Source organism: Micropterus dolomieu, linkage group LG11 (assembly GCF_021292245.1).
Source record: "Micropterus dolomieu isolate WLL.071019.BEF.003 ecotype Adirondacks linkage group LG11, ASM2129224v1, whole genome shotgun sequence".
NCBI classification, from domain to species: domain Eukaryota; kingdom Metazoa; phylum Chordata; class Actinopteri; order Centrarchiformes; family Centrarchidae; genus Micropterus; species Micropterus dolomieu.
Window position 1 is genome coordinate 26,706,101 of NC_060160.1, and position 22,838 is coordinate 26,728,938.

The 22,838-nt window shown below is 40.9% G+C and overlaps 1 protein-coding gene across 1 annotated transcript in view; it reads left to right on the top strand.

Moving 5' to 3' along the window:
- The window catches only part of adck1 (aarF domain containing kinase 1), a 96,519-nt gene extending 75,294 nt beyond the window's left edge, over window positions 1-21,225 (top strand). The window contains exons 10-11 of the mRNA XM_046063694.1: window positions 12,243-12,436; window positions 20,758-21,225. Of these exons, the coding sequence (XP_045919650.1) occupies window positions 12,243-12,436; window positions 20,758-20,917 (354 nt within the window). The 3' untranslated portion in view covers window positions 20,918-21,225. The remainder of the gene's footprint in view (window positions 1-12,242; window positions 12,437-20,757) is intronic.
- The last annotated feature ends 1,613 nt before the right edge of the window (window positions 21,226-22,838 follow it).

Here is a 22,838-nt window from a genome sequence, read left to right on the forward strand (position 1 = left end):
TCCTTGAAGCCAACTAGTTGGTTTGAGCTTTGCAGGGAAGTGCTATATTTGGGTGCTAATGTTATGCATTAATAGAAACAAATGATTTTACTGGGGGAACTGATCAAAGATTTGGCTGTAAATTTCAGATGTTTCTTTTTTCAATTCATTCCAATGGGAGCGCCGCGTTTTTACTAGCTGGTAAAAATGCCATGAGCGTGACGAGGCACCGGGTGTCTTTTCCGCGCTGAGCGTTTTTATTCTGTCACTTTTTACCCAGCCGTCCAATCACAGTGCAGGAGGGGCGGGACAAACACCGCACCAAGCACATCCGATCTTTAACGAAACGATGTGCCTACTCGCCAAGGTGTTTCCTTGCCCGCAAAATCTCATGAACCCACGTACGGAGAGTCTCTGCTCTCATGTTTCCGCCTTCTCTTCATGCAGAGCAAAGGCCAGAGCAAGTAGGCCTACATACTTTGTGGTGACATTTTTACATTCACTAAAATTAAGTAGGCTACCCTACTTGCAACACATCGCCTCCACGGAAATTATGTATCATAGCAACCACAAGGTCTTGAAAAAAACCACAGCGCCTCCAGAACGCACCCTAGCGCTCCCAGCTAGGCGTTTTCAGAACAGCAGGTGGCATTTTCAGTTGGCAAAAAACACTTTGGTGTACACATATTACATTAAATAATTCCCCAAGAATGGAAATTCTAAACTTTTATATTAATTGTATCCTATGCAGGACAAGATAAAATAAAAGTAGAAGTGTTTAATATAAATTATAATGTAGTTATATCCTGTTTATGGTTTGTGTCATTCTATTCACCAGTAAGGCCTCATTGTATGTGTTGGTTTGAAGTGCTGGCTGCAGTTACCTGTTATGACCTGGTTACATCAGAGGGTGAAGTCAATTGTCAAAAAATCTACTTTAATGATAAGATCACAGTCTTCAGTACATATAATTGGCCTCCTTACTTCAATAGTGATAGACATATACAGGTGCATCTCAAAAACGTTGAATATAGTGTAAAAGATTTTTTTTCCGTAATTTAATTAAAAAAGTTAAACTTTGATTTATCCGTCCCCCCCAGGATTTTGAAGTGTTCGCTATCGCACCGCATATATCACCACAACTGTTCCGCAAATTTGACTTATCATTGTTGTTTCCTGCAAAACGTTGTCGTATATCAGCTTGTCACTCCCATGTTTACAAGTCGCAGCAGACATGTGCGATACCAAAGTCTCACATTTGCCAGCAAAAAACCCAAAAAAACAGTTTTGACCTTAAGCTGTTTTGCAAAACCTGCAGTATTGTGGTAAAAGAAGACTTTATAAAAGAAGTCATGGTTGACACACAGAGTTGCAGAAAGGCATGGAGGATGTCAGACAAGACAAACTGTCACACAGGATGTTCAGTTGCAAGCGCTGAAATAATCAAGGTAAGCTGGTTTAAATGTGCATGTTTAGGGTTAGATCTGCGAAATCCTGGAGGAACTATTTAATGATTCAACTATAATTCTAAAATAAAAAAAACTTATCTACCATGAAGTTTTTTCACTTAATCCCACAATTCCATAGCAAAAAAATGTCCCAAAACATCGTAACTGTCATTGCAAATTCTTAGAAAAGCTGCCACAAAATCAGGCATTTTAGGCCACAAAAATCACAAAGAAGGCCCACGAAATCCTGGAGGGACTGATATATGCTAGATTCTTTACACAGTTCATGGAAATCAAAATCCAGTATTTCAAAATATTAGAATATTTGAATAAAGATTTTATAATACAGAAATGTCGACCTAAGAAGAGCCTTTAATCTTTTCAGCACTGACCTTCTGTGGCTTTCCGTCCTGGTGTCAATGAGTGTCTTCTGGACAACTGTCATGATGTGGTTCTGTGTACTGAACCAGACTGAGAGATTAAAGGCTCTTCTCAGGTCGCTGTAATCAATTTTTAAACAGAAAAAGGCCTGGAATATTGCACTTTATGTAAAACGAGTCTAGACTATATGAAGGTTTAAATTTTTTAATGAAATAACGGAAATCAATTAACTTATTCTAATTATTTGAGATGCACTTGTATATAGCTTTTGGATTTCCGCCTATAACTCATGTGTGTTTAAGTTTGTAAATCTGAAAGATGGACGACAGAATTGATAAAATCTTTGAATATTCATCTGTAAACATCCAGTTCAAATGTTCAAATTTGGTGACATTGTGATCATTATTTTCAGAGATACAAGTGATAAGGCCGTGCCTTTTGGGGAAGCCTAAATTTTAACCATTTTCAGTTTTGGGAAGGATCCAAACATCAACCAAATAAACAAATTTTGCAGTAAAATATTTTTATACAACCATTCATTTCAACTACTAGACATAGTAAAGGTATGACAAACCATGGTAGTGCTTTGTTCTACCTCGGGTAGTGGTATCTCGAAACATTTCTGGGGGAAGATGTTCTTCTGTTATGGTGGAGAAGTTACCATAAATATTTGTAACTTTGACAAATTGTCTTTGCTATGCACACAACAGGACTAAGACAATCCTGACCTATGTTGCGATTCCAAACCAAAAGGAAGAGAGAGATTTGATTGTCAAAGCTGTATAAGTTCTGTTGCCTTTTTGTCTAAATGTATCAGTCTCCTAAACAAATCCTGGTCTGTGCTCTGTGAAATTGTTCAAGGTATTTTAGTCTGCTCTGCATTTTGAATGTGGGCGAAAAGTGTAGAAATCCTATTCTGGGAGCCTGGCGTCAGGACAAGGCCGTAATACCATCTGAAATTCAAGTGCATGTGGTTTCTGTTGTCTGCAAGCTGTCTCACTGTACTTTTTGTCCCAGTCTAGCTTCAGGCTGTGTTCAATAAAGGGAGTGACAGTGTGTCTGGAGATGTCATCCAGATAGTACAATGACTTGTCAGAATAAACCACTATGTATGTTTGACGGTTAATCCAAAGGCTTGTTCTGTTCTTTGTGTAAATAGTGCTTCCACTTAATATACTGTGTGTAATATAATGTACAGTGGTGCAAATTTTCAAACAGTCTCTCCTCAAAGACATTCATGGTGTTACACTTAGCTGTACTCATGAAAAGTGACAGTAGTTGTTGTGTGAAGAATGGACTGTCTGAGAGAGTAGTTCAGATCCCTCCTACTGTCACCTCCACACATCTGGCCAGTCTCTGTGTAAAGTGGGTTGCATTGACAGATTGTCTGTTTCAGGAAGTTACAAAAATTGTTGGACGCTGGACAGGTGTAGGGAGAGGGGATTCTTCCACATGCTGTTCAACAATCTGACAAACACTTCATTTGAAGCATACTGACTCCTGTAAGTTAATGTTCTTACCTGAGAAAACTGGCTCACCAATAATGGGGCTGAACAGCCCCCACCCTCACCCTGAACCAAAGGAAACATTTATTTGACATCTCCTCATAGTATTTCTGAATGAAACAAAACCTCAAAGTCAACATGTGCATTTGTTTTGTACAATTAACTTACTGTCTTACAGTTGTATTCTGTTTTCTCTGCAGAGAAAAATGGCATTTGTTATAACAAATCTTACAATAGATTCTGCCATTCTTCCTCTCTCTGTCTGTCGATGCCCACCATTTTCTCATGCCTGCTGGCTGCGGTATGAAATCATCCTGCCGACTCTCTAATACACTGGGGAGAAAAGAAAAATCACCAGCAGAGATTCCACCTCCCCCCAACTGCATTCCCTTTGCCTTTTGCGCAGCTTATTATCGCACCACTCACAATACAATATGTCCTTATTGAAGCTTTCAGATGCAAATGAGAGCACTGTCGCCTTCTCTGTGTCCTGCTGACAGCTGTGAGGCCTGCTAACCAACCTCCTATAATTGCTACTAATTGTTATTCCCCAAGCAGGACTCAGCAGAGCACTTCAGAACGCCCAGCCCCCTGTTATTTTGACTGGGCGGGGGGTGGGGGGATGGGCATTTGTGATGGGGTATTGTGAGTTTATGTCTCTACCCGGGATTTTTTAAAGTAAATAAAGAAGAAATGGAGAGGTGTAAAGTAACCGAGGTGGGAAGCTATGAAGGGTTTACAATTATTCTAAGCAAATGAGGGAGGAAGGATTTACGCTACAACTTAATCTCCTACAAAATACATCATGTGCAACTGTTCTGCCTTGGCTAATTAATTTTAAGGGAAATGCTCTCTGCCAATACAGGAAGTAGTGTCAAACTTTCACACAGCAATTCACAGTAAGACATCGGCAGGTGGCATTTGCCATGGCTGGAGGATGAAGCCAATGCAGAAGTTCCACAATGCGCGATAATACTGATGACCCCCAGATGCTGGCTCCCAACAAATCTGGGCTCCAGTTGACTCCCATTCAAAAAGTATAGCACAGCTACAGCTCTGTCTGTGAAGTGCTGAGTCAGTATTTACTGTGTTGCAGTGTTAATTCTCTGATTCTAATATTCTGTGTTCGTCCTACAATGATGGGTAAAAATGTCTTGAATGAGCAAATATGTGCATTCAGCACCGATGGATGGGGTACAGGCCTAAAAGTAGCACGTACGAAACATGTATTACCTATGGCGAGTGTGGTGGTCGCTCAGAGAAGAGGAAGAGAGTCAGGGGTAGGAGCCATGTTGGCCCAACTTGGACTTATGGCTGCTACTAAAGGTCCGGTCCCTTTTTTTCCCCTCCTCCCCATAACACAGCCTATAGCCTAGTAGTGTTCAGCCATTAAAACTGTTCAGATTTGTTTCTAATTGAAGAGTTGTGACATTTCTTTTTGTTTCTTAAAGTAATTTAGAAAAATGTTTGGACTATTTTTTTTTGTTTGTTAAATGAAAGTTTTTGGGGTTTTATGTTTTTAAACACTTGACTTGGCTACAATAAAATTCATAGATAGCCTATAAAACACTTCAAGCATATCCCAATGTTAGTTTTAACGTTTAATATCACTACCACAATAAAAAGGCATTTTTGACAGACTGAGGCAGCTGCTGCTCTCAACGGCGTGTGGAAAAACAAACGGGCTATACAATCCAAACAAATGACTAATTCTAAAAACATGCAGGTTGTCTTACTTAACAGTAGGGATGGGGATCGATAGCTGGTTCTAAAAGGTCCGAGTTTATCGATACAGCTATAGAGACTGGCGGGTATTATAATGTAACGTTATATGTACGTAAAATGTGATTTAACTTGAAACACGATGGATAAGAAAACTAATCTTTATTTATTGATGGCACCGAAACGCCGTATTAGACGGGCTCAGGACTGCTTATTTCACGCACACACAGCGGCCAGAAGAGAGACGCTGCTCCGTCGCGGTGGAGACGGTGAAGTTAAGTTAGCTCCAAACTGCTTGAGTTGCCGAAGTCTACGCTCGATACTGCAAGTACGTGCAATAAAACCTTTTTCGAGTAAAAAGACAATACTTTATCAGTACACCTGTCTGTAAGGTAAACATGTAGAAAGGGTTCATTTAAACTGCTCTGTCCTCAGTCTCTCACCCTGTATGTTATATACAAGCACAGCTAACGGTAGCTTGGCAGTTAGCCAAATTTTACAAACAAGCTAAATAGAAAGCTGTCTTTCTGTAGTGCAGACTGGTGTGTAGTCTTAAAATTTGGCACATTTTTGTAAACTCAGCTGCTGGCTGAGACAAACCAGGTGCTCCTCCTTCTACCAAGTAATGTTACCTGCAGGCAGTGAATAACAGCAGAGAGGAGGAGGATGAGAAAGATGCGGACTGAGTTTTTTATTCTTTCTAAACGTCACTCAGTATTGTGGTGTCAGATATTGAGTTTACACAGTGACGTTGCTGTTGTAAACCTTAATGTTGTTGTACTAGAAACAACATTTAGTTGTATTTATTATATTAAATTCTAATCCTATAAGTAATTTAAAAACAACCAGGCAGCTAATATGCACACTTCAGTATCTGTATATTTATCGCAGGTCAACAGTGTTACCGCACACTGAATATTTTCCACATACCATGCAGGCCTACCTCATGCCCTTTGGGTCTGGTCTTACTAAATAACCGTCACCAAACAATAGTAGCCTAAAGCATTGATAGTGGTATTGATAAAGAATCGGATCGTTTAGCAGTCTCAATGGTCTCAATAAAATCAAGGCTTCACTACAGAGCATGGCCAAACCCAAAGTCAAGTCCCAGATAAAAAAATGAGACCGCCTCCTAACATTACAGTCAGAAACACAGCTAATTTTATACAGAGATCCTGCAAGACACGCGGAAATAATAGCCGCCAATATGCCGCATTCCCTCAACTGTACTGAACAATGGTTTATGGCATAATCCTGCAACCATGTGTGCCTACAACACCGGCATGCCAGCAGCGTGAAAGGTGTGTGTGTGTGTGTGTGTGTGTGTATCTTGTATATAGAGGTGATTAGAGTAGGAGGAGACAGAGCAGAGGTTTCACCAGCACAGGAACCAGACTGTTTCACTGCTGCCCATGTGTGTTGGCTGTGAGACACAACTCTGTTGTCTTCTTACCAAAATAGGACAGAAAACAGGCATATTATTACAGACATTGATAACTTTGCGATACATCTGAAATCAGAGAGGAAATATGGCTATAAAATAACAGCTTAAAGACTGCTGACTCATTTGTACTGTCATAATAAGTGATGTTGTAAGTATGCTTCTTACACCCTTGTGAGAAAGATATCCATTGTCTTTTTGACATCAAACCACAATACAGCCCCTTTGGGCATTTTGTGCCTGTGTGTGTGTAGGTGGATGATAATGTAGTAGAATCAGATGCTGTTTGTTTACTGCATCACTGTTGTTTGTTCACATCACTTCCTGTAGGCATGAGACAGGCCGACAGAGAGCAGAGAGAGTTTGTCTGTGTCAGGATGTTGACTAGCTGTCTGTCTTCTTCTGTGCCGATCAACTCTCTGTTTATCCGGACTGACAGTTTGGACAATGCTGCTTGTCACTCTCTCTCTCTCACACACACAAACACACACACACAGACAGGATGAAAAAATCCATATACAGGGCAATGAAAAAGTGTTATGTTTGTAGACAATTTGTTCAAAATTAACTTCAAAGTGGATTTTTATTAATAAAATGTGAATATTTGACAAATGTGGATGCAAAATATGTGCACAGCCATGTGTAAGACACACACACACACATAATGTCTGACTTTTTGTGTGTCTCAAGATGATACATCTGCTCCCCGTATTTCATACATCAAAGCGAAACGTGTGACTGGGACTGCTTTGTTGACATATATGAAGGGTGCTATCGAGCTAATTTTCCACACCAGTGCCCCACAACCATTTCAGACAACAAAATTCACCCCTTCTGACGCGTGTGCCAAGTTTTGCGCCAGTACGCCACCCCCGACCACAAATGTGACATCAAATCGAAATATTTACCTGTTCAACTATGGGTGCAAGCTTGGTGATTTTTTGAGCACCCTAAAGGCGTCAAACATGTGTAAATTGAAATTTACACAGGAAATCCAAAATAGCTGACTTCCTTTTGGGCAAAATCTTGAAACAGAATGTTCTTTAGGATGAGAGCAATGATCCCACCCAAATCTCATGAAGATCAAAGTAACTTGGTGTGCGTTTGGGTCTTGCGTCTATTGAGCTTCCTGGCCATGCTCGAGCCCATCACTGCAGAACCATTCAGAGGTTTTCAGGCATCCTAAGCCACTCAAAAACTTATTACAAAGCAGAACAATAATGATACTAATAATATTTGTGTTTTTTAAAGATGTTTTTTCTGTCATTTTTATATAATAATAATAATAATAATAATAGGACTAATAATAACAATTGTAGCAGTAAGTGTTGAACAGGAACACGGGGCCAGAAGGTGACATGCAACTACAGATCCAGACTACAGCTCTGGAGGCAGAAACACCTGCAGAAAGAGACAGGGGGAGAGGAGAGAGATTAGAAAGCACAAAACTATGGGACCGGGATGGTGTCTGCCTCCTGAACCCAAACTGGGACCTGGTTCCACAGGAGAGCTTGATAGCTGAAATTCTATTTTTGGATCTCTAGGAACCACAAGTAACCCTGCATTCTGGGAGCGGAGTGTTCTATGTGGCGCAATTCATAGTTTTCACGTGATGTCACATTCCAAGGAAAACGCTCCCTTGGAGGGCAAAAAAGACGTTATTTTTTCCACTGCCCGCCAACCAGGAAGCAAGTGATGCACTTTGAGTTTGTTACTTTAGCGTTGCCAAGATGCTGGATGGCTGTTTCGGATGCACTAATCGACGAGGAGACAAGCCTTAGCTGTGTTAGGTGAGGGATTCCCTACAAGGTAAACGTAAACATTACCGCAGTCGAGCGCTGGCAGGGACCGGACAGTTTTTAATGGCGGAAATACTGCAGCAGGTCTTGTATATGGATCGCAAGTGCCAAACACTTGCAGTTTGCGTCCATATCTGTCTTTTTCTTGAGTTGAGAGGTGATCCAAATAAAATGTAACGGCTTTTGCGGCGTCCCTACGGGAGAGTCAGGTGTGAGCCGCTAATTGGGTCACTTGTTTTGTCCTCCAGGTCACCACGCATGTCACATGACTGAAAACTGTGAGGTAAAACTATAAGGTACTATTAGCTCTTTAAAGCCCCCCTCCAGTGTATTTTGACATTTCTATGATAGCTAGTCATTTCCTTACAATGTTGATTACCCACATAGTTTGCCAAATATTTTTTTGACAAATAGCTTAATTTTGTGCTCAAAGTTGCAAAAGTTGCTTAGTTGTTAAAACGCGGTGGTGACATATGACTATAGAAATTCCATAAGTCATACGTCATTCTCCAAGCTTGTGCAGGCGCACTGTCATGCCTCGTTAAAAAACTGTCATGCCGTCACACCTCGTTAAGTCAGAGCATCAAACCGATAAATATTGTTTAACCAATTTACTTAGAACTTACAGTAAGTATGTCTCTCTGTCTCTGTGTGTCTGATTGTTGGTTTGTTTTCTAGTTTAATTAGCTAAGTTAACTTAGTTGTAGTTATCCAGGTGTCGTTAGCTAGCATTGTTATTGCAGAAAGTTAGCTAACAGAGGGTCTTCATTTTATTTTTTAGTTTCCTCCTCTTGGTTTAGTGTGCTGTTAATTTTCATTATGGCAGCTGTGCGTGGTGCCTGGGCTTTGTATTGTGTTCCAGAACACTATGTGAGCAGAAGGATTTTAAATTCTATTCTCGATTTTACAGGGAGCTAGTGCAGAGAAACTAAACCACTTCTGTTTCTCAATACCGAGTTTGCCAAGTTGGGACTTCTGTACTTTAAAGCTTGGACTTGGCAAGTTCAGCTCGGGAGTACAAACTCAGAGGAACGGGAGCACGCAGTCAGACAATCAGCAATTGGAACAGCAGCGGACTTGATGACGGCCGGACCCGTTAGCGGGACCTCACATCAGCTCTGACTTGAGAAATCAACCACATATTTGGAGTTTTAACAACTATATTCCCGCATAAAAAACTCTTAAAACTACTATGTGACAGAAGAAGAGCAGTATTTCTCATTCGACATTTCCGCTTTTTGGCGGCGAAATGCATTCTGGGATATCTGGCTATCCAAAGTCCACACAAGTCACCACCGATGCAGGCACGGTAAAACGGGCAGAGTGAGAACACATCCAGGTATTTGACTGTACTTGGCTAGATGCAGACTTTTGAATTGGAACAGTACTTTGTCTGCGACTGATGGCGTTTCACAAGTCCACAAGAACACAAGTACAGACAAGAATGCAGATTGAAAAACAGCTCAGGAGAAATGTGATCTCTCTTTCTGGTTCCTGTTCGAAAATGTGCTGCAGCATTCTGGATCAGCTGAGGAGTCTTGAGCAACTTATACGAGCAGCCTGAAAATAAGGAATTGCATAATCCAGCGTAGAAGTAACAAATGCCTGGATTAGTTTTCTCACATCATTTTGAGATAGGATATTCCTAATTTTTGCAATATTACGTAGGTTAAAAAAAGGCAGTCCTATGTTGCAGGACATATCCAAGATCAAAGATAAGTCAGAGGCTCCTTATGGTGGTGTGGTAGGCCAGGGCGATGCCATCCACTATTGAATGAACAATTCAGATAAAACTAACATACTGTTTGTGCTTCTAGTCCGAGGTTTGGATGATATAAAAAGGTATTTCTCCACTTATGTTTCCAATTAACATGTAATTTCACAGTTGTTCAGTTCACTCCTGTAATGTCCTGTACTCGTACAGATTGTGCACCTCCTGATTTTACATTCTGTCTAAAGATGGCTAAATGAGTGTTTGCAAGATTGCAGTCCACTTTGTTCCATGACTAATAGTGTAATTTTGGCCTGTTGATGTGCAGCAGGGAGAGGCCTTTGAAGTAGAGGAGAGCAGGACACTGACGCTCACATGGAGACTCAAGCAGCTGTCTTCAATATCAAAGACAACAAATAGTCATCATGTCCCCTGTAATACTTTATTTATTTTTCTTTTCTTCTTTCCTTCCTCTCTCATCTGGTAGTTTAACAATATCAGTGACACAGAAGTAACTTTGTCTGGATTTTGTGACTTTTAAACTTACCTTGTAGCCCATCCTCTCAGACTTAATTGCGCACTATCCAATTGGCCACATCCAAAGACATTTACCATAAATCAAGAGATTATTGACATACAGTGGACATGTAAACACACACAAACACACTCTCTCTGTTGCTCTTTCACGCATGCAAACAGCAATCAGCACTTGTATATCTCCATTACAAATAGATAGATAATTTTTATTGTCCCAGGAGGGAAATTTGTTTTCACAATCTGCAGGTGTTCATATACATGCACTCATTTGTTCCCCTTCCTGAATGCCCACACTTGCATACATGAGTACACACGCTTACATACTGTATATACAAACAGCTTTACGTAGTATTCAGCAATGTATTTTATTTAGGGCTGCTATGGCAGAATGGACTAAGCTCCTGCCAAAGTGTGCCTTCCTCCATTTACTGTTTTTTTGCTTAATGGAAGTAATGTGAAATGTAGATTGAGGGGGATCGGTGTAATTTGCTGTGATGAGTGCTATGCATGTGAAGGTTGTGTTGCTGAGGTCTGGTAGGTCAGACAGAGATGCTAATGATTTTTGTATGTCTGATCTTGCCAAAGCTCCCCACTGGTGGAAACAGTCTGCATGGTGAAGAAGCAGGGGTAATAGTGCAACAGGCAGTGTCCAGTCCAGTACCGTGTGTGTTTGGTGTGTCAGTGACCAGTTCTTCTGTTTTTTTTGACACAGTGCAGGTTAAGTGAGGTTAAAATTATCCATGTAAAAGCTTCTTTTTTCTCAGTTTTGGTGTACAGGGCCTTTGACATGAACATACACTTGATAAAATTATGAACGCAACACTTTTGTTTTTGCCCCCATTCATCACGAGCTGGACTCAAAGTTATAAGACTTTCTCTGTGTACACAAAAGGCCTATTTCTCTCAAATAGTGTTCATAGATCTGTCAAAGTCTGTGTTAGTGAGCACTTCTCCTTTGCCGAGATAATCCATCCACCTCACAGGTGTGGCATATCAAGAGGCTGATCAGACAGCATGGGTATTGCACAGGTTTGCCTTAGGCTGGCCACAATAAAAGGCCTTAGGCTGGCCACAATAAAAGGCCACTCGAAAATGTGCAGTTCCATCACACAACTCAATGCCACAGATGTCGCAAGTTTTGATGGAGCGTGCAATTGTCCTGCTGACTGCAGGAATGTCCACCAGAGCTGTTGCCCATGAATTGAATATTCATTTCTCCACCATAAGCCGTCTCCAAAGGTGTTTCAGAGAATTTGGCAGTACATCCAACCGGCCTCACAAACGCAGACCACGTGTAACCACACCAGCCCAGGAACTCCACATCCAGCTTCACCTCCAAGATCGTCACCCGGGCAGCTACTGCAACAATCAGTTTGCATAACCAAAGAATTTCTGCACAAACTGTCAGGAACCATCTCATGGAAGCTCATCTGCATGCTCAACATCCTCATAGGGGTCTCGACTTGACTGCAACTTCGCACAACCATTGAAGAGGAGTGGACTAACATTCCACAGGGCACAATAAATAACATGATCAACTCTGCGAAGGAGATGTGTTGCACTGCGTGAGGCAAATGGTGGTCACACCAGATACTGACTGGTTTCGGGACCCCCCCCCAATACAGCGAAACTGGACATTTTCGAGTATAATTTTGTTCAGTGTAATTTAACAACTAAAGAAATAGCTTGTGATATCTTGCTGTCTGTCTCTCTTGGCAGGACGTTGAGATACGAACCAATGCAGCTTTATACCTGCCCCAGATAAGCACGCTGTTGAACCGAGTGCCACGGCAGATGCTGTTGCTGCTGAAGACCAACGACCTGCTGAGGGGGATCGAGACCACCTTACAGACCAGAGCCTCCTCCTCATCTTTCATCAACATGTCCCGCTGCTGCATACACGCCATGGCCAGGTCAGAAAGATTGTTTCTTTTTAAAGGTTTATTTTTAACGTCACGAGACATTTTGTTATCTTGTTTAAAGCCACAGCGAATAGGCAGTGTGAGGAAAATACTACAGGTGTCGCTGTGCATAGCAACAGCTTTTTGACTATGTGAATGGAAGAGTTGTGGACGGATTAAATGGCGCTTTCACACCTGCCTCATTTAGTTCGGGTTGACTCACACTAGAGTTCGTTTCCCCCTTGGTGCGGTTTGTTTGGGCAGTTGTGAATGCATTAGTCGCACTCGGTTGCGCACCAAACGCGGACCAAATAACCGTACCTAGACCTCCTTGAAGAGGTGGTCTCGGTACCAAACAAACTCTGGTAAGGTTTGTTTAAGGTGTGAACGTGGCCCGACCTCGATCAGACCCAATTGGAGAAAGCACTGCACGGCTGCATGGCTATACATGACTTATTAGTGATAGCACTACACATAGCAGTATGTAGTAATAATTTTTGATGTAATAAGCTGTTGATCCAGTTGTATGAATATACCCTCTTTCTATGAATTCAAACTTTATACATGATCCTTCTTCTGGGCAGCATGCATGTTAGGTGCGTATAAGAGCTTGCTGTGTCTGCCGGGGCTTATAATATAGTTCAGTTTATGAATCTAAAGCATCCTGCTTTTCCCTGCTCCAGAATTTCTGTCCAATGGATGGATGATCTAAGCACACATGTTCTTACAAATTCTGGTTCACTTGCAAAAAGAACAGTGTAAAAGCGAACCGCCCCAGCAACAAAAAAAATCAATTTGTTTGTGATGAGTAAACTAGAAAACTGTCCTCACTAGAAGGAACTGCTACAAAAACAGTGTACAGTAGGCTACTGTGGTTATTTATTTCTGCTGCAACTATTAAAGTCACATTCCTCCTCATTTAAAAATTTAAGATATCTGACTTTGGCTTTCCCCGGTGGCTGTATCAGATACTGTGACGGACAGGAGTAAGGTCAGTTTTGTATGTACTCGTAGTGTAATGGTGAGACAGGAGATGTGACAAACTAAGCTGACAAGTAAGTGGCTTTGGAAGAAAAATTGGAGTTTACCACTACAGGTTGGGAGAGGTGAGATGTGGGCTGTCACTTCACTTTTCAGATGACTGAAGGACAATGCTCTGGACACACACACACACACACACAAAGTGTCTCTGCCTTGCCTGGTGCTGTACTGCTGACAGTGGTAAAGCTTTTCTGAATAAGCACATCTTATAAAATATTAACCAACTTTAGTGCCATGGGATAGTAATGTAATACAGGCACCAGGGGATCCTGCAGTGCCACCTCGTTCCCACAACTCAACTGAAGCATTTTGTACTCACAGCTGCTCTGTTTCACTGTGTTCATGTGTTCATGGGCTGTCAGCAGCCAAAACCAGCGTCTCTGGAGTGTAACACCTTTTTTCTTAAAGTCCTGATATTTTTTAAATGCAAGATAAAGTGGACCAAGGTGATTATCTGTCTGCCAGCCAGGTCCTTTCTGTTTCCCTGTGTCTCCATGGGTTTCATTTTGGAAAGAGACATGAAGGTGTGGGGGTTTACTTAGATTGCGATGACAAGAACACTGAGTCCAACCCCAGGTTTTATTGACACGGTCAGGAAGCAGAGACAGTCTCTTCGAAGATTCTGAAGCACATGTGACACTTTTATACTGGTATCCAAGTCTTAAGACCACCTCCTCCCATCCCTATTGAGGCATATTTTGTAGGTTTGAATATACCTCCTTTTTCTCATACCAAGTAGACCTCTTTGAATCCCCCGCGGATAACATATACCATATCAAACACTTTGTATGCAAGGGTCTGCAAGGAGTCTATTGTAAGAACCACAAGCATACCAGCACACTAATAACAGTACACATATGTCATGCATATGCACACACACAGTATATCCATCACAGGTTAGGTCAATTAAAATTCCCATGGTTATAAATGTGAATGATTGTCTAGATGTGATCACTCTGTAATCTGATCCGGGGTATACCCTGCCTGTTTCCCATTGTGTGCTCGGATAGGCTCCAGCCTTCCATGACCCTTGACAGAATAAACGGTCGAAACCAAGGATGGAAAAATAAATAAATTAATAAACCAATGATGGATGATAGTAATAAAGTTATAGTTAACAATCTAAGCTCAAAAGTATTCTTACTGGTTTTTCCTGAGCCTTCAACTGTTGTCATCGGATGAGCTTTGTTTGGTACACACAAGTTCCACACTTAAGTCATGCATAACAACTATACCAGAGCTGATGAGGACAACCCCACCCTCTGAAGCAGGCAGGCAAGAAAAAAACTGATAGGAAACTTAAGTCTGCAGCGTCATTAATGGCCTCTCATGGCTGCAATGGTCATTACACCCTACCATGCAAAAGACAAAAAGACATTAACAATTATGTCAATTATTCTTCGAGCCTTGAAAACATTTTGGCTAAAATTCCGCAAAAGGGTTTATCCATCCGTTGAACATGGTTTTTGATTGTTGGCCAAAAATTTTAACGCTTTTCTTCACCCAAATCACAAAACTGTAACATATAATGGTATTTACCATGCTGAGTTTTATTTTGGGTTTACGTGTCAAGGTTTTGAGATCTCTCTCGGAGATTTCAGCCACAACCCCAATACAATATTGGTGAATGGAATTTTTTTTGTGCCGCTCACAGCACTGAAAAATGACATTTGAAAAAGTCAACAGTCATTGTAAAGTGTCCCTGTTACTCTGGATAATCCTCACTATCAGCAGTTTTCATTGGAACTACTTCTTACAGAATAAGTGGATTATCCAGTACATTTCTGTAGTTCCTGATGCTTTGAGCAGCTCTAACAAAATACCATTCACTAACACTGTGTCAGAGTGGTAGCAATCTCAAAACCTCAACACATAAAACAGAAACTAACTGCGGAGCTACATACATATGAGATTTAACATTTTCCCTCTTTTTATAGGTGTGAGAACAAAAAACTTATGTAGTGGCTAATAGTGACTAATCGTTAAACTTCAGTGTGTAAGATTTAGTGGTATCTAGTGATGAGGTTGCGAATTGCAACCAGCTATCTAGTCTACTTTAGTCTACTAGTCTACTATCTAGTTTTGCCTGCAAAATAAAAGCGCAAGAACCTTTTTTTGCAGCAATCCTTTATTTAGACGTGAGTTGAGAGTTTTTACTTTAAAAAGAGTATGTAGCCTTCTTGACATAAATTTGAGTCCTCCCTACGTGGGCTGGAACACACATCCTTCTAGGTGACTGACTGAGCAAACCAAAAACCGTAAAAATTCAGTTTAAACGTTATGTCTTATGTTCTCATCCACCATCTAATGGATAAAAAACATTGCTTCTATGCAAAGCTTATTTGCCGACCGAAAGTTTTCAGTATAATGAGCATCTATTTGTCCTAGAGCGCTGTGTAAGAGATTATTTGGCCTTAAAACTGAAAAGTCAGATTTATTAAAGTCTTAAATCTCTTGGGTAAACCTACCGTACAAATTAGTTTGGAGCTTGAAAAGGGTTTACCAAAATCTTGTAGTGAAAGTAGTGAAATATATGAATACAATCAATGTAAAATAAATGTCTAAAATTTCGTTTTGAAATATTGTTTTTTGAGAAGTGGAAGTCTGTTACTCTGCTTCTACTAAATGACGGGACCAAGATAAAATGGGACTAAATAATGACGTCATACTACATATTGAGCTTAGTGGGATTTGTGAAAATGAAACATGAACGTTACAACTGTTTTTTTTTTTCAACCCAAGTATTTAATGTATAAAAAGAAACTAAAAAAACACACTATTTACAATATTTACATGATGGGCAGGTTTTATTTTTTCATGCCATGCCATGCTGCTGCAAAAGAGTTTCTGTCCAGCTGCAGGCAGAGGGAAACATCACATTCCCTGCATTTCCACAGTGTGTCTTTTCGCTGGCCTTGGCTTTGGCCACCTCCTTCGACCCGTGGTGGCTCTCGCGCTGGGGCCTGCTACATGGACATCAGCAATAGGCACAGGAAGATGACCTGCAGGTGTCTGGGCAGAAGCTGTGTGGAGAGACTTGGCCACAGAAAGCTCTGCTTTTCATTGCTCGGCCAGACAGAGTTCCTTGTGAAGAATAAAGCTGCTGGTGGTGGCAATGTCCAGAAAATTATAAAACATCTATATAACAGGTTTCTGTATCAGGGCTTTATGTTGTGCAAAGCAATACTGAATGAGCTGGTCTGGTTGATCAACTCCAACCATGTGGTCCTTGCAGGGCAGTCCTTGCACTTCTACCTGTTAAGTCCCACAGGCAGCAAATCTGCGCTCATGGAGAGCCCTAAAGAGCTTAGGGGTTGAATAAAAATTGTCCATACAAATGTGGCACCCTGTGTCAAGGTAACCTGATTGACCAAGCATGTCCAGAGGGGATGTCACATTTGCCAGTGTAAATTGAAAAGTCCACTGTGTAGCCATGCCTTGAATCAGCCAAGACAAACAGCTTGAATCCCCACTTTGTGGGTTTTGCTTTTATTTACTGGGTCAACCCAGTTTTAGCCTTGGAGGCGACTATTCTTTCATCTACAGCCACTTCTCTGTGGGGATAATAAAATTACTTTGTCATGGTAGGCGGTGCCTTTTCTTTTGTCATTATGGACTTCCTCAGCAAGGTTGCTAAGATGAAGGTTCCAAGAGATTGTTGTCTGTCCTGTGGCATGATCTGAAATCTGAAAAAACACAAAAGCAGGCAACTCATAGTCATGACAGAGGGAGGTGTGAGACTGCTTCTCTTCTGTCCTGTCCACCACAGCAGCAAATCATACCTTGAACAGGTATTTCCAGTAATGTAATTTTACATTCAATATAAAACCACACACACAAAGTATGCTTACTTACATTATATTACTGAAATCAAAGCAATCAAACCCATCTGGCTCTGAAGCTCCACCGTCATGTCTTGTCACTGCTTTCAAAAACCGCTGCAATAACTTTGCTAACTGTGAACTTACTCTTTGATTTTTTTGACCTTTCCGATGTTGATTGAATGAAAACTGCAGTGTTAGTCTACTGTCTAAGGTGAGCCTCAGCCTGAGTGTTTGTCCATTAGTTAGTTTCACACAAAATGTAGACACACACACATCCACCAATTAGGTGCGGTGAGAGACAGTTAACGTGTGTCGAGCCTCCTAGCACTGTGACTTACGTAGGGGCTTGTAAGAACAAGGACTCACTAGTGGAGAGTCTACAGATTCAGACAACATCAGAACCATATTTCTGCTCGTATTATTGCAGAGATATTTATAGAAACATTGACTAAACATAGTGTAAACTCGTTTTCTTCTTCTCATCTGACTTGGCCCGGCAACTTTAATGGCACTTAATGAACAATGGCCTGTAGTCTTGGCTCCTTGCTCAACAGCAACAGCGCCTGTTTGTACTAGTGACTAGCACTAGCACAGCCCTTTCTACCCTTCTGGATTCAGCTCTCATTTTACCAAAAATAGACAGTCAAAGAGGTCTACACTCTGGTTTACAGATGAAACACATGTTCTAAAGCAGGCTTGAAGCCCACACCCTACACCCCACCCTCATATAATATGTTGAAAGCCTGCAGCATACGAAATGTGTTATGGATATGTGCTTTACCAGCTGCCCTTGCTTAGTCTATTATTATTTGCACTGCCTTGTCATAGAAGGGCTTTAACCGGAGCATGCGCACACATGCCTGTTACCATGCTGACCACGTCCACACGCATACTCTGAAAACATTCAGGCAGTCGATAAAAATCCTGAAGATTAAAGATATAACAATAAAAAAGGGAAGTGTCTGGTGAAACTCATAATCATGTGCATATCACCTTTTACATACTGCAAGTTAAATGACGTAGTTATTTTAACCCAAACCATAGTCTTTTCCTAAACCTAACCAAGTAGTTTTGGTGCCTAAACCTAACCAGAGTTTCTCTGTGTTAACCAGTAGTTTTATTTTTGTATTGTTGCTAACTTGACAGCAACATGTGCAAAAGGGTACTCAGGGCATTAAAAAGCGACCCCAAAGGGTCCTGACCATTTTAGTGGGGCACAGCACATAAATACTGGGGCATGTGCCCCAGTCAAAAGGGTCTAGCGACGCCCATGCCTGCACCCGTGCAAAAACGTGCTTAATCAGTAACAATAAGCACAATCCAAGATTTATTTGTAGCTAAACTCACTCAAAAGCTGCCATCTGTCAGCTGCTCATTCTTCACGGCTCATGACTTCTTAGATCAGCAGTTCCCAAACTTTTTAGGCAACGCACCCCCTTCTACATCTTGACCGGGTTGCTGCACCCCAAACTCAAGGTTTGCTTTTATATATACTGTGTGTGTGTGTGTGTGTGTGTGTATATATAGTGCTGGGCAACAATTAAAATTTTCAAAATTTCAGTCACGATTAATCGGATTGTTGTGTGCAAAATTGAATAATGAATTCTAAATCTAAAGTAGTGTATTGCCACTTTTAATTTAAATGTACTGCTATATACACAAAAGTGCAATAACATGTGGTTTGAAAACACTTTAAACAAATAAGGTGCAGTATTCCCTTTACACAGTAGCAATAAAATACTTCTTGTAAATCTCTACTTAAACATTAATGTAATCAAATATTAAACCAAAGCTATTTGCCACTGCCAGGGCATTACCTTTTATCTAGCTTGTTAAAACAAGTTACCACCAGAGTCCAGTTTTCTTGGGGTTTATTTTTTCTGAAAAGGTATCAGCAGAAACATTTTTCTTTTATCAGGGAGCAGCAGAAACAGTCTATGTTCAGTATCAAGTTTCCTTGTTAGAGTGAGGTGAAGTGGTCGGGCACAAGGTGTACCGACAAGCGGTTGCGTTTCTCTGAAATTGTCGCGGTGGTCCTCGCCTCACGCACACATGTACATGACGCGCAGCACAAATCATCGGAAGAGAGACTGATCCTCGCTGTTTGTGAGTTTCCAGAATCTAAATAGTTATCAGGACATCAACAGGAGGGAATTCACATGGCAGAGCGTCCCCGCAAAACTAGATGAAGGCCTATCAGGTAAAGTTATGTAGCCTATAATTTTAACTTAAGTTAGCCTACATAAGCAAGCTACATACATGTAGTGCATAGAAGTCGTTGCCATGGTTACCCTCAACAGAGCTCCCGCCGTTTACTCGTGGAACGCGGTCTTCTTCTACTCTCCTACTAGCTTCAGCCAAGAAGTCTGCTGAAGCCTCCCTCCCCTGCTTGTTTGGGTGAGTGATTTGCAGGCTGATCAACAACTCACCCGTCCTGTGACCCATGATTTGACTGGATGTGTATTCAGAGCCAGTGAGCAAGGGACTTTCAAACTAATAATAATGAAATAAAAACAGCATTAACTTGGGATAAAATAATTGTCGCTATTAATTAATGCGTTAACGCGATAATAACGCATAATAACGTGCCCAGCCCTAATATATATGTGTGTGTGTTTATGAGTAATAGGAGATGCTGCACAAAAATATGCTCTTCAGTACAGCTCCTCAATCAAATATGATTTTAATTATGCCTAGTAAAAATTGAAAATCACTATGTGGCGGTCAGCGTTGATAATTATCCAAATGATAGGCTAATTATGGGAAACACTGTTAGCCTAGGCCTAACGTTTCTCAACCTCACCGGCTGAAATGAAAAAATAAAGCATATAAATCCCGACTTTTAAACAGCTGTTTTTCTGCACATGTAGCCTATTTATAAGAGCAGTATTCAGTAGTTACAAAACGTTACTTTAACGCCACTCTCTCCCGACGAGTCCAAGCATCAGTGGCAGCAGCTGCCGGAGATTCTTTCTGTAAGTTTCACATTGCTGCTTCAGCAAATGCTTCAATAAATCAGATGTTGAAATGTTCGCGGTTGAAAGTTTGTGTTGGTCGCACAGAGTTTACACTAGACGACAACGCCTCTCTCCCTCGTTCTCCTCTCTTCCTTTAGTTTTTGGCTATTAGCGGACATAAACAACAAAGGTGCTGCTGACCTGCAGCGCCGTCGTGCTTTCACGTCAAGGATGGTGCGTTCGGTGACAAGTAACGCAGCGTTACTTGGATTTGTAACTGTAATAATATTACTGTTTTAGAAAAGTAATTAGTTACAGTATTAGTTACTGGGAAAAGTAATAACATTACAGTAATGCGTAACACATTACTGCCCAACACTGGATAATGATTTGGATCATAAGCAAACTGGTGGAGAACTCAGTGCATTTGTTAGAAATCTCGATGACTCGACCCAGTACTTTCAAATTGTGTCTGACCCTTTCCTTGTTCTTCTTCTGCTCTGACTGACAGGTACAAGAGGAGTAAGGCTCAGTCCAGGTGGAGGGTACTGCAGATCACGCTGGCAGAGTCTCTCAACCTGTGGAGACTCAATATGTATGAACTGTTTCTGTGGACGAAAGGCTCCATGTTGGTACAGTGGCTCACTGCTCTGCTGGCATTTCTGCACTGAGACTCATCTGGACATCACACTGGAACATTAACAACAGGCCAGAACCGCTGGCTCTCGAGCATACTAACACATTTTGAATATGTGTTCAGACACTCACACACGCACACACACTCTCTCTCTCTCACACACATTTACTTCCACAAATGGTAATGGCATAATTTGTAACTCTGTGGACACATACAAGGTCACAAGATGGTGATGTCTTTGGACACCAGGAGCAACCGTGGCTGCTGAAAATCTTTTTTGTTTTGTCCTACTATTTTGTCATAATTGTATAATTTACTTAAGATAAACACTTTTTTGTTTTACCCTTATTTAATTAACTTGAACAATTTAGGGTCATTATTATCTAATGAGTATTCTCATAAACTTGAGATTGATAGTAACCATTATCTTATAAGTTGATATAATTAATATTTACACCATGCAGGAATCATCATGCCTGTGCACACATATGAGATTGATATCCGTTTTGTCATCTCACTTTTGGAAAAAAAGCAAATAAGCATATTTCCCAAAATGTGAACTATTCAATGGGAGGACATAACATGTTTGAGATACAACCAGCTCATATTTAGTTATTATTATATAATATTAAGCATATTATTATTGCTTGTGTAGTGAACCTACTCTTTGTTTATGAAATTATGAAATAATAATATTTTGAAATATTATATCATAAGAACTCGTGTGGGTCACCAACCTGAATCGCTGTGCATCAGAGGCCTTCAGGACTCCTTGGGTATAGCTAATAATTACACAATTCTTACTAGTGATCAGTTAGTTTAATCAATCAGTCAGTCTCAAATCTAAGGGTGAACCCTCCATCCAGTGACCTGGATTTTAAACAGCACACACACAAGCTACTGTGATTAAAGTGAAGATTTATTAGCTAACTTAAGTGAATCCAAGGTGAGAGTAAATAATACGAAAGAAATAAAACAATACAACAATGACTAAACAACCAGAATGTAATGGGAGATAGAACAGAAGTAATAGGGTTCAATGTGAATTTAGTCTGGCTATTGTGGAAAGGATATGATTAAAGAAATAAGGGACGTATGGACGCAAGTTTTATGGTGATAACTTAGTTACTTTGGTTTTGGGACTAAACGACTAAAGGACACCAACTCGGCCACAAAATGCAGAGTTTGGTTTTGCTTTTGGAGGCTCACGATCGGCTGGCTCATTTGTTGCTTTCACGGCCCTCGGTGGCTTGGCACGCCACATGGCCAGCTCGAGCTGGTCTTTGCCAATGGGGATGTCTCAGAGTCCTCGTCTGTTTGGTGTTGCGGCAAACTCTTGCAGCAAACGGGCCATTAGCCCTGGCTTGGCTCTCTGAGTTAGGTAGGCTACTGGAGTCGTTCTCGATTCAGTTGACTAGCCTTCAAACGCTGTCCTTGTGGAGTAGGCTAGCGAAAGTTAATTCGAACTGAAATAAAGGCTTAAAAGAAACTTGGTTGTTTCTGAATTAAAAGTTGCGTGTGTTAAACGGTCTGATAACTTTAAACAAACCAAACAAAAGGTAAATTCACCGAAGGTTCGCGGGACCTCGTGAATATTGCCAAGTTTCTATAAGAAGAAAACTTGAAGTTGCAGAGTTTTTCCACGGGCCGAAGCTCTTGGATGCTGGACGTTACTAGGAGAGGTCGCAGGAGCAAGCGAGAAGAGCAGAGAGAAGAGCAAATGGCTCTGTGTTTTGTTTGTCACTTTCCCTTGGTGCGTGTCCCCAGGTAGGAGGGCTTTGTTCCTCCTCCACAAAATCAACTATTTTCTTAAATACCATAAACAGTTACACCGTTCTTAGTTTTAAGCGTTTGATAACAGGAAAGGAAAAGCTATGGCGTTAATCGTCGTAACAATTAGAATCGTTACAAGTTATAACAACATTTCATAGTGATAATATTGATTGTTACATGTT